Source organism: Aedes aegypti, chromosome 2 (assembly GCF_002204515.2).
Source record: "Aedes aegypti strain LVP_AGWG chromosome 2, AaegL5.0 Primary Assembly, whole genome shotgun sequence".
NCBI classification, from domain to species: domain Eukaryota; kingdom Metazoa; phylum Arthropoda; class Insecta; order Diptera; family Culicidae; genus Aedes; species Aedes aegypti.
This window is the reverse complement of record NC_035108.1, coordinates 15,825,145-15,838,417: the sequence shown is the minus strand read 5'-3', so window position 1 is coordinate 15,838,417 and position 13,273 is coordinate 15,825,145. Positions and strand designations below refer to the sequence as shown.

Sequence of the window (13,273 nt, the reverse complement as noted above, 5' to 3'; positions counted from 1 at the left end):
AAAAATTGTCGCTCTTAAGTGTTTTATTTTTTAAATTTATTGTCCTACTAAGTTCTACAAAGTTTTAATACTTATCATTTGCTACAACTTTGCCATAGTTGTATTTCTTATGGTTTGCATGTTGTTTGAGTTTTTCATCTTAAAATTTAATATTTTGTGTGCCTTGTATCTCAACTATGAGCGCCTGAAGAAAATGATACTTCCCACCTAATGATTTTGCAGTCTTTCGAGTATCTCTGAGCAAAATTAGGAGAGGATGATATTTTCTATCTCGTTCAAAATTGATTTTACTAATAGACGATATTCACACATGCTCAACTCACAAAAGTCATCACCTGCGGATATAAAATCAAATAGAAATCGTGTATTTATATAGACAGAAAATCATCACATCGTTTTTCAGTTGTATTCGATTAACGTGGAAGCTTCAGAAATAAATTCACCATCTTTTCCTTTACCGGTATTTCGTCCATTAGTAAGCGAGATACCGAATTGGAAGTCAACATAAGTCGTATAAGATACATCTACAAAGTTCACAGTCCGATTGAATTCGGTGGTATGATTTAACCGGAATCTTGTGCTGGATTCATACCGTACTTATTGTGCTTCTTCGGCGGCTTGCCAGAAAAGAGAATAAATAAATTATTATAAAACAGTTCCAGCTGTTACTAAAATGAAACAGTAATAAAATGCTAAAATCTTCAATTTAAGTATATACAGAAAATATATTGAAATTATGCCTAATGTCCGTTATGCCAAATGACCCTCATCTTCCACTTAGTTAAAAATTATGCCAAATGTCCGTTATGCCAAATGACCGTTATGCCAAATGTCCTTTATGCCAAATGGCGTTATGCCAAATGACCTTATGCCAAATGGCTTTATGCCAAATGGCCCGCTCCCTGACTTACCTTTGTTGGTGGTAGGTCATTTGGCATAAAGGTCGTTTGGCATAATAAACCATGAATTTCTCAATTTTTCGTTTTTACGTTTCTATTGAATCTTTCTGATGACATCCGGCTTGTTTTGGAGTCAATTGATACGAAATGACACTTTATCAACAATCATTCGCTCTTGAACAAATTTAAGCACACAGATAAAAATATTTAAATTTCAATGTAGCGTAAACAGAAGAAAATAGTAAAAGTATATCAAATTCATCTATTGTTACAACATCACGTTTTATTTTCAACTTAAGATGCTTGTATGTTACATAATCGTGTAAATCTAAAGTGCATCCGATTGAAAAATAAGCGATTTGTCGTTGACATTTCAGTTTATTTTGATGCTCCAAATATGTGCATGAAAATAAACTGAAATTTACTACATATTTTAAGCTATGCATATTAGGAAAGTTATTGACAATAATATTTTATTATTTATCCAGAAATTACCCTTCTTTCAAATAATAATTCTTCTTTTGAGTTTCGCTATAGGAACAATTTTTTGCACTGAAGACTTTTATATATTTAGCACAAATTTACCCTTCTTTTAATTGTTCTATTTTTTTCTTAATATGATGTTACCATAATTATATATATGAAAACTGTTGATTTAAATTCCAATAAATTTCTCCTTCTTCTATGCATAGGATGTTCTTTGGAGCTATATTTTTAAAGTTTTTTTTTTTTTGTTTCCGACTGACAAAAGGGCGGCACTCGATAACATTGATCTGCTCAAATTATCAGCGAAAAGAGAAATCGATTACTGCTGTTACTTCGATGGGTTGTGCTACTTTTCCTCGAATGTCGTTTCCTCGAACGCTAGTTCCCGGAATATACCGTTTCCCCGACAATCCAACTTCCCCGAAAAGTTTTAAGCACTCATAATTTTCGTAACTTTATACATTTCAGGGTGGTGAACGGACTAACCATCTGATATGCACCCTTATTTATTTAATTGGCGGTTCTTCCGAGTTTTAACGTCCTCAGCATTTTTGCCAACATGTGTATAGCCGAGAATGACAGGAAACTTCCTTCTTTCGACTGTTTATCGTTCTTTCTCGTCACCACTTTTCGAGGAAACCAGTCATTCGGAGAAATGGCATTCGGGGAAAAATAACACAATCACTTCGATGATTCTGAACGCACTTTTTATGTCTTTTTGTTTTATTATGCCGCAATAGTTATTGGCGTCCATTCTTCTATTGGTGTAATTATAAATTTTGCCTTCTTTTAAAAATAGGCTGTTCTTTATATGTATACTGTTTTGATTTTTTTTATTTAGTAAAGCTAAATGTTAATCATTTTTATATTTGGCTGTTTTATCAATGCCAGATGTGTTGTTAGAATGATAATTACTTTAGAACCTGCCAATACGAGCCCCGGCAGTATCTGATGTCTGATAAAATTGAGAATTTTGACAAACTTGTTGTTGTGTACAAATGTCAATTTGAAATCCTAGAGCGCGCTGTTTGTTCTAGGGTAAAAGACTCCGCATTGTCCGTCATGAAAAACAGATTCTTAGAGCCTGTCATTTGCCGTGTCAGATGAGACTTTCGGCGATTCAGTTGTTTTGCATTGTGCAAATTTCAGATTGAAAATACAGAGCGTATTTTTTGCCGTAAGGGAAAAAACCAAACAACTTATATGACGACATGAAAGCATGAGATTGTTTTTTTTTTCTTTGAACAAATTGTCAAATACGTGTTGTTTGTCGTGAGGTACGTCATGGAAATGTACATTGAAGAAAAGTTGGAATATGCCGACAAATGATTAAAATTTAATTAATAATTTGTGTATGCTGGATAAGCAGCACTCATTGATGGTAGTTGTTTCTATCATGAAAAGGAGTCATGGTTCATAGAAACCCAGAAATAGGCGATAATGAACTCACGAAGATGTGGATACATTCCTCTCTAGCGCAAAATTTACGTGGCATGGAGAACTGACCATCAAATATTTCTCGCAATGGATTGACATTTTTCATAAAAGCCAAACCGAAAAAGATGAGCGTATAAAAACTGTTCAATTTGTAGGACCTCGTAACGAGTGAGACATGATATAAAATATCTGTATGACTGAAATACCACGATTAATTGAAGTCAATAATACAATTGATGTAAATAACTTTTTATGAAAAGTTTTTTGAGCTGACTGCGGAGTCATATGACAGTTCCTATCTTAAACGACGCTCTGACAAACTAAAAATAACAGCACAGTATATGCCAAAAAAAACCTTTAGACCAATAATATTCATATTTAATAGAGTAATACAGTGTTCTCAAAATATGTAAGTAAAATAATAATAAGAACAGCTTTTCCAAAATGAACACGGAATCTTACTATCCGAGATTGTGTGTGTCGTATGCCGTTTAGGTCGATGAGATGAATACTGCTATATAATATGAACAGTTTTGAAAGGCAATGAAGATGATCAAAACAAATGAATGACTTATGTTTTTCAATGTTCTTCAATTTTAAAATATGTTTTGAAAACTCTGTCCATTCATATTTTTTTAACTACAATTTCTTTGGAGCAGAGGGAGAATGTGAGCTATGTGATGCATTCATGCTGCCTCACTTGCGAACCGACACTTGCCTGGGTAAGTTTTATAAGCATTGCGTAGAGGGTGATTTCTTTCCAGTAATTATCCAAACTCCACAAACATACACTTTTTTTGGGGCAAACGCGTGATCTCCTTCCGAAATATGCTGGAAAAATTATTATTTAAATCACAAATTTTCCCTTCTCTCGATAATAGACGGTGTTATAAATTAGAATTTATAATAAACCGTTGAAAAGTTTTGCACAAATATTTTCTTTTAAAGATGTGTTGTTCATTTGAGCTATGCTTTGATAGATCTTTGGATTAGAGCTTTTGATATTTTGCAAAAAAATTCCATTCTCAAGAAAGGAGATTGGGCAAAATTGTATAGAGTTTGGTCCCGGAATGTACAAAGATGACTCATATATCATTCGAAAGATCGAAACAAGTCAAGAAAAAGTTTATATGAGGCCAAAAATATTCATCGTGGGAGATAAAAGTTATGATTGCTGAAATCGTGTGAGGAAGGACTTGTTTCGGGTATTTTTTTTATAATATCATATTTTTTTGCGCACTTGTTATGGGTTCATGCAAAAGGGTGCTTATGTATGTTTACAGTTTATCGTAGACATTCCAAAAGTGTAGTGTTCCGACGCAGTTTTCTGGATGTTTTCAGTTGCTGCAATGAATACTTTGACATTCGGAGATAGGAAATAAAGGTATAGGCATATGCGTTCAACAAACAGCTCACTGCAGGTAAGATACTGAATGGACACCAAGGTCATATCGTATTGTCCTGTTCCAGCAATATAATTGTATGAACCGGAAGATTACTCAGGGAAGAATTCCCAGATTATATTCGTTTTGACACTACAGTTGTTGCGTTTTTGTATTCTGCATAACACTGGTAGAAAAACCACGCTGATCTACACAGCATTGGCGTGCAGGAGGAAAACCGCGCTACAGTTACCGCAGTTCTTTCTTCGATATCAATAACATCAATAACATACTAATGCTTTTTAGAAAAAAAAAGATCATTTAAACTAGTAGTGCTTGCTTTCAACAACTAGACCAAGCAACGACGTCAAAATCTTTATAGGAGATTTGATCGCCAGATGATGACTCGAAAGATCAACGCCCTCCAACTGGCGAACTTAAAAGGCCTACGATTGATTACTTTTGCCGCCACCAAGAATGTGGCCATTCGTGGCACCTACTTTCAAGATAACCTCCCGAACGCATGTATCTGGGAATCACCACAACAAACGAAATCTCAAATCGATCAGGTTTTGATTGATGGATTGCACTTCTCCGATATAATCGATGGAATGTATCGTGGTAACATCGACTTTGACCACTACTTGCTAATGATAAAATATTGCCTCAAACAAATGTGATATAAAGCACATTGGCCTAAAACTCCATGTCGTTAACAATGAACAGTACTGACGCCCGCCTCGGTATAACCTTCAGTGACTGAAGCAAACGGATGTCGCCACAGCAAACGCTCCTCATTTCGAGCAAACATTAACGGAAGATGTTTCGCATGCTAAAATACTGTACATCAAAAACTGTTATCAACATCACAGACGGGGACTTTGATGTTGGACGGAGTCTACGAAACGAATGGTTCGACAAAGGACATAGAATTATTTTGGAGCAGAATAACGTGGAGCATCATAGCAACAGTTACTTCTTTTTTGCCTGAAAAATGTAACGCCCGGAGGAGATGGAGTAGCTGCTGTTCCATAACTGAGTTCTATAAAAAAAACCCGCAAGCCTTCATGGCGTGAGCATAAATATACAGGGTTAAAGATAGGAGCCTTCCGTCAGACGGAGACGAGGAGATTGAAAGGTGAAAGCAACACTACGAGGAACATTGGAATAGTGCTGAGGGCACTTTCACGAGGTGCTAGGCAGTGGAGGAAATAGCTACGTCGGAATGTTGGACTATAGCAACCACTTTGAGGAAAGTTTAGGAGCCGTTCGACAGTTAAAGATTAACAAGACAGTTGGAAGGGATGGTATGAGTGGAAATCATGAACATGTGCCTGCAATAGATGGTCATTTGTCTGCCTCGACAGAATCAGGAAGCCATAATAGCTACCAGAGGAGTGAAGCCATGGAGTTATATGAACTATCTACAAAAGGGCGAGTGTGAACCTATTCGTACATTCTTCAATCTGTAATGCTTGTAGATAGAAAAAAAAAGTGTGAAGCACTAGCAAATAAGTTGGAGAGAAAGAAATAACTCATTAAAAAAGTGCCATTAGGCACCACGGCGATCGCACACTAACTCCTAAAACGTTAACGATTGACATTGCTCTTAACTTAAGACCGTCGGTTGAATAATGTAGGAGTACATGCGATACTAAACAACTACGTATGATACATATATCGCGAGGGGGATTATGTCAAAGATGGTCTGGAGCTAAATTGCTATTGATTTAACCACATTAAATCTTAAAACTACGTATATGTTACTGATAAGTTCAAATAGCCATTTCAATTCACATTTAACGCTTTGTCTAGTGCTGATGAACGAACAACAGTAGAGGTTGAGCTGATGACTTTATTGCACTTTTTGTAAAATCCCATCTTGAGTAATATTTACTTAAGTAAAATCAATTACAGTCAGTTCTCTTATTAGAGACCACCCACATCACTCCAACCACAGTATTTTAGTTGTTTTTCAGCGAACAAAGCTGAGTTTTGAATTATAGTTTAGTCAAAATATTAGCTTATTGCTCACAAAAAATATCCCCTTCATCGGTTACAAAACAGTTGTAAAATAGTGATTAACGTAATGTGGGTAACAGAATCGGGTAGAAAACTTTACTTATAATGCATCTGTATTTTTTACGATATTCAATGCTTTGACGTTTAACATCATCTTGCAATGTTTTCATCTCTGATTCAAATCCTCAATTCACTTCTTTAAAACTAAGACCTATTCATCATTATTAAGGTATCGAGAAAATATATATTTTATTATATTTTTATTTTTGTTTTTCAAATAATAACATAGCGAAATATATCAAAAACCCATCTAAAACTATGCTAAATAACTTTTTTTCTCCCACGACGAATATTTTTGGCCCCATACAAACTTTTTCTAGTCTCATTTAGATCTTTCTAATGACATATGACTCATTTGTGTACATTCCGGGCCCAGATTTGCCCAATCTCCTTTTATCGAGTGTTACGTTCAAACTGGGACAGAGCTTGATCTGCAGCGAAATATTCTATGAGCGTCCCTTGATAAAGAACTGCGAACTTTCTTTGCCAATTTACTGTTTTCAAATATGTCGCAACAAGCTCAAAGATACTCTATGTTCTGAGATGCAGAAACCCAACACGAGTTTTATTTAGTAATGCTCTCTAATGTCACAACAATTTTTGAAATTCTAAGCTTGAAAAATCTGAACGAACACCACGCTTGTTTAGAACCTATCAATTTTTTTTGCTATGGGCTCGGTGGTGTTGATCTCAGTAAAAGCTTAAAAAATGCCTATATTTAGTTTAAGCCAATCATTATGCCAAACGGCCATTATGCCAAACGACCATTATGCCAAACGACTTTATGCTAAACGGCTTTATGCCAAACGGGGCACAATCACCTGAGTTACCTCAGGGATGTCAAAAATCCTTGTTTGCGGATGACACAGGCATCTCCGCCAAAGGACGGAGCCTGCGTGTCTTCTGTAGTCGATTGCAAAAATGTTTGAATATTTTGTCTTCATTCTTGCAAAAATGGAAGATTATTCCTAATGCTTCCAAAACTCAACTAATAATATTCCAACATAAACCAAAAGCTGTTTATTTGAAACCTTCAAGTAGACATGTTGTCACGATGAGAGGGGTTCCAATAAATTGGTCAGATGAAGTTAAGTATCTAGGGCTCATGCTAGATAAGAATTTAACTTTCAAAAATCACATTGAGGGCATTCAATGTGATTGTAATGTATGTAACAAATATGTACAATGTCTCTATCCCCTTATTAATAGAAAATCAAAACTTTGTCTTAAGAACAAGCTTTTGATATTCAAACAAATTTTCAGGCCAGCCATGTTGTATGCTGCACCAATATGGACTAGCTGTTGTAATACCAGGAAGAAAGTTCTGCAGAGAATTCAAAATAAAATTTTGAAAATGATTCTGAGGCTTCCTCCCTGGTATAGTACCAATGAGTTACATAGAACAAATGTCAAATAAAATAATTAATAATTTCAGGCAAAAATCGTTACAATCTTCTATTGCCACGATTAATGCGCTATATGTTTAGGTTAAGTTAGGTTAAGTAAATTGAAAACGTTATTTTTTTCACTTCTAAGCAGGTGTAATTCTCATCTGTAAAAAATCTGAACTGCTACGGCAAATTAAATGTAATATGTTGTTAACAAAATGTTAATAAAATCTTAAATTTGTTTTACCAAATTAGGTTGATAGTGTTGTTTAATAACACAGAACACCTAATATAAGAAATGAATGTAATGTTCGGAATGATACTAATAAAGAAATCCAAAAAAAAAACCACAACAATTCTTTAACAGGTGGCGGTCTTTGTGTTTAATAATTTGTATAACAATTTTTAGCGTGTCCAAATCACGACCGTACATTTCTAGGCGTACTCTGATAATTTTTATGAAAATTTTAGTTCGACAGCAGCCTGGCTGCTTGTTCATTTTCTGTTTACATCCCCCACGTTTCACCAACTTTTACCCCCTGTAGCCTGATTTTTTTTTTACCGTGTGTAACAGACGGACACTGCGCTAAAATAATTCATCAAAGTGGATAAAAAATTATTGCACTCGTTCATACAGAATTGAAATTTAAAGCTCAAATTTAAAAAAAGCATTCAAGAGGATTGGATGAAATTGAAGCAAATTGATTAATTAATTTAGGATTTTATGAATATATGATGACATATGATGATACTAACATTGAATTTTGAAGCCGCAAGCATCAAACGAATTCTTCTAGCACGAATTAGCAACAACGAGAGAAACAACACGATTTACGCAAACTACAGCAAAAACCGATATTATGAACACGATACGCGACTGTTTTCGTTGATTTAATCCAAAATATTAGTTCTGTTATTCAGTTAGACATCTGACTTGTCGTACTATCTGGGAAAAATAACCAGTGCAAGGCAAATTAAACACTAGAAACTAAAACCTTAAAGCTAGGTTAGGCTGGACGACCCCAGCTGATGTGCCGGCTTCAGCTTGGATCGTCCAATAAAACACAATTAAACCAATCTGATTAACGTTTCTCTCGCTCCATTAAGTACGTCATGCAAAATTTGGGAATTTTCGACTCCCGATTTCCCCTAGTACGTTTTATTCCAAAAAAAAATGTCAAACACCTTCCGCCTCTATAAGCGTGACGTACTTAATAGACGACCCTTAGCAGTAATCGAAATAAAGGATACATTCATTCTCCTTGTGAAGTTTAGAAATCAACGGAAGTTAGGGACAGAAACAGAGAGAGCATTCCGTTTATAGGTTAGTTTTTTCGAGCCTAACAGCTAAGCCTAACAAAACTCGTAACTGCGGAACCAAAACAACATACCTTTCAATGGAGCTGATGTTACCGAACCGTTCGACAGTTTCCTTGTCGGTTTCTTTTTTGGTACGCATCTCTTCCAACAGGACCTCGCCGTGCCGACCTGCGGCCATAATGTCCTCCTAAAATGAAAACTTCTATTAGCAAATTTGCTTCAGAATTATCTACCATATATCAACCTTCAACTTCTCATACTGATTGCCCTGGTCCTCGATCAGCTTCTCGGTCGCATCCACCGAGTTGGGGAACTCCATCTCGTGAATCATCTTCATGAACGCGTCCAAGTTGCACGAGATCATGTTGGTCAAACCGGAAAACTTTTCCAGCGATATTCGCTGCTGGATCCAGTCGTGGTGCGAGTAAACCAATTCGCCACCAAGCTCTCCGGTCAGCTGCGTTCGCGAGATGTACTCGTGCAGGTCTTCCAGCGTGGCGCAAACGACAACCCGAAATCGAAATTCGTCTTTGAAAAATTTGTTACTAACTTCGGAGATGGCTTTCTGTAGGAACCCGGACGGTCGCAGCACGTACACGAAGTGCACCATGGCCGGGAAATAGATGGAGATTTTCAGGAGAACGGCTTTGACCGCTGCCCAGCGGTCTTTCCGTCGGTCTATTATGAGGTTGAAGCCGAGATCTGCTTCCGAAAGCGAGGGGACCGAGGTGAGATATAGCACTAATTTTTGGTAATCTAGATCGGACAGATTGTGAAAGTTATTGTAGTCCGGGAAGGTTATCAGCGGACAACCGTCTTTGGAACGACCACCTGGAAATGACAAAAAAGGTACAATTAGATAGCACCAGCTTATACTATATTGGTAACATGTGACGAGAATACAAGGGAATCATCCGGTGATAAATCAAACCTCTGAAGCAATAAGTTTTCCCAGAAATTCCTACAAGTATTCCTAGAATGCTTTTAGAAACTGATTACATTATTACATCAAAAACTTCACGTTTTTCAAAGAACCCTCTCCTTGGTTATGTGACCTTGCCGCGATGGGAGGGCATAATCCATTAGCCCATATGATGGAAACCAAAGGCGTAACCTGTAGTGGTGGTATCACATTTTGGAATTTTTGCTTAAAGCCGCGTTATAATTTATATGGCATAGACGCAATAATATTTCGGATGTGATCCAACGGACATTTTGCGTCTTTGATAGAATTGATGCCCATTTCAAATAATTAATCTATTCGAAGTGGACATTAATACTATTCGCGACGATTAGTTTGCCTTTTGCTAACCAGAATGATCCATAGCCATTCTTACAATTAGCTGGCTAGATACCTTAACAAAATTAGGCTGTTTAGTAATAGTTCTAGTTAATTTCGTTTTTGTTGTTTAAAGTACACTACCCGTCATAAATACGGACTCACTGAAATAAGTATCGCAATACTCAGCTGAATAATGAATCACCTCCAAAAAGTTTAGCATCACCTCAAAACAGGCTAATTCACATTGCTATATCTCGAGATCCTTACGACTTGCAAAGAAGCGATCTTCAGCAAAGTTGTTCAGGGGATCAAGGACATCCGGAAAGCGAACAGTTTAGTTCGCGATTTTGCCGCTAGGTGGCACTAGTAAGCATGTAAAATTGAGCATTTTGAACTAGTTCTAGCTTGCGATCCACAAGAGATAGAAAGTTCGAGTCTTCGGTAAGTAAAGAACAGAAATAAAGTAAAGGACATCCAAATATTAAATTTTTTGGTTCCTAATTTTGCCACTAGGTTGCACTAGTACGCATATTTAATTAAATACAGGTATGTTCCGTTTTTATCAACACGATCGGCGATTTTCAGTTGACAAAAACGGAATAATTTTCTTAGACAAAATATTTTACAAATTTTAAATGAAAATTGCAGTTTAGTTAGGATAATACACATTTTCATTATATAAATGCACAGTATTGATGTTTAGGAGCTGTGGGGGAGCATTTAGATTGTTCATTCTTATAGGTTCGTAATGAAAGTTGATTGCAGACTCCTATCAATCAATATGATTTTGTAATATATCATTAATAGTTTTAGTTTTCTTAGTTAGAATTTCAATAAATGTTATACAGAATATTAACACGATAATCACAGAAATGTCCTTTGCATCACAAGGTACGTCATATTTGTAAAAAATAACAAGAAAGTAGGACAAGCTGATCATTGTTCTTTTTTTAAGAAAGATTGAACAAGAAATTTTTAATTTTACTGTTCACCCTTATCCTTCTGCTTCTTCTTCTTTTTGTTTAAGACATCCCAATTGAGAAAGAGCCTTCCTCTCAGCTTAGTGTTGTTATTAACACTTCCGCAGATGTCAACTGAGAGCTTTTTTTGCCAAGGTACATTTTTTGCATTTTTGGCCACTTCCGATTGATGATTGAATGTAGTTATGTTGCGAAAGTTTTGCAAATTGAAATGAGTACTTACGGTTTCCTGTGCTTTGAATTGCCAAATTTAACAGAAAAATGATTGTGGTGATTAAGGATGGAAAAAATCAGCTCTAACGACAGACAACACGGTATTTGAATGGTCCAAGAGGGTCATCGCTCTTGCAGCAACATGATTTCAGCACCTCACCACGCGCGCTAATCATATATATATATATATCGAGCATCCGATAAACTGTTTGTCGTAGGATAAAGGGTTTGTAAGATATTGTAACAAGTTGCGATTAATGCGAATCAATTTGAAATTCATAGAAAAACCTTCTCACATACCATGCACGATTGACTTTCAGTTTAAAAACGACAATCTAGGAGACAAATCGTGGAGTGCAATCAGATAAATCCTCTTAAATTATGACTTTGATTCGCGAACAATTGATATGACAAGGTCGACAGTCTTATCAAAAATAAAATAAACTCGATCATGTATCTTGCCGTTGCCCAAACATTCTTGAATGCATTCCCAAGTGCATCCCTTATCAAAAAGAACTGATCATATATGGGATCGTCTTTTAATCATGTGAGGGATCATCGTCTTTTAAACACAAATTATGTCACGGTAAATTTAAACTTTTTTGACATCCTTACCTCCCCCCCCCCTCTTTTACACGTTTTTTGTATGAGTCCTCCGAAAATTGTGTAAGGCTTATCACGCTTGGCTTGATCCCTCCCCCCTTGGAGGGTGACGTATTTTGTGTATATTTGTTGCTAGGACGTGGCCAGAGCAAGTCTCGACAAAATCGGAACGTGATAAAAACGGAACATACCTGTATATGAAACAAATTCTATCTTTCGAGCCAGATGAGATAGAAAGTTTGAGTCTTCGGCAAAGTTTTTCGGATAGTCAAGGGCATCCTGGAAACAGTTTACTCTGGATGGATGACTGTACCTAAACATTATGAATTTGATAAGATAGAATTTCCAGAATGCTGTTCAGAATTCCTTTGACATTTGGAAGTTGAAGCGATTAGGGATGGAATCATATTAAATTAAAGTGATTCAGGTCTGATCAAATGTATATTCAAGTGTATCATATCTGATTCATATTCTAGTGATTCTGGTATGACTTACTCCATGTGCGAGTGACTCAGTCAGGACTCATATTCATCATATTAAAATTATTCAAGTCAGAATCTCTTCATGGTTCAAGTTTGATTCACTTCATATCCAAGTGATTGATGTCTTATTCTCTTTATATTCATGTCTTTCAGGTTTGATTCACTCTATATTCAAGAAATTCAGGTTTGACTTGAATATGGAGTAAACAAAAATCATGTCAAATTCACTCCATGTTCAAGTGACTCAGGATTGATTCATTTTATATTAAATAGATTCAAGTTTAGTTGTCTCCATACCCGCAAGTTATTCACGTCAGATTCACTTTATTATTAAGTGATTCAGAATTGATTCATTTCATTTTTAAGTGATTCAGTTTGCTCCATATCCTAGTGATTCTTATCTGATTCATTCATATTCGACTGTTTTAGGTTTGATTCATTGATGTTCAAATCCGTATGTCCTTGAACCCCTGAGCAACTTTGCCGAAGACCCGAACTTTCTATCTCTTATAGATCACAAGCTAGAACTAGTTTGAAATGATCAATTTGACATGCTCACTAGCGCCACCTAGCGGAAAAATCGCGAACTAAACTGTTTCCTTGCCAGATGTCCTTGAAACCCTGAGCAACTTTGCCGAAGACCCGAGGACTCTGAGGAAAATGACTAGTAGATTCACTGAGTAGAAATAAGTGGCGACAATCTTATTTTAATATGGAAT

At 36.1% G+C, this 13,273-nt stretch overlaps 1 protein-coding gene across 1 annotated transcript in view; it reads right to left on the bottom strand.

The window, feature by feature from the left end:
* Nucleotides 1–13,273, bottom strand: part of LOC5576746 (guanine nucleotide exchange factor DBS) — a 457,969-nt gene that overhangs the window by 385,791 nt on the left and 58,905 nt on the right. Inside the window, exons 3-4 of the mRNA XM_021839979.1 lie at nt 9,239–9,825; nt 9,066–9,181 (exon numbers count right to left, since the gene is read on the bottom strand). Coding sequence (XP_021695671.1) covers nt 9,066–9,181; nt 9,239–9,825 — 703 coding nt within the window. The remainder of the gene's footprint in view (nt 1–9,065; nt 9,182–9,238; nt 9,826–13,273) is intronic.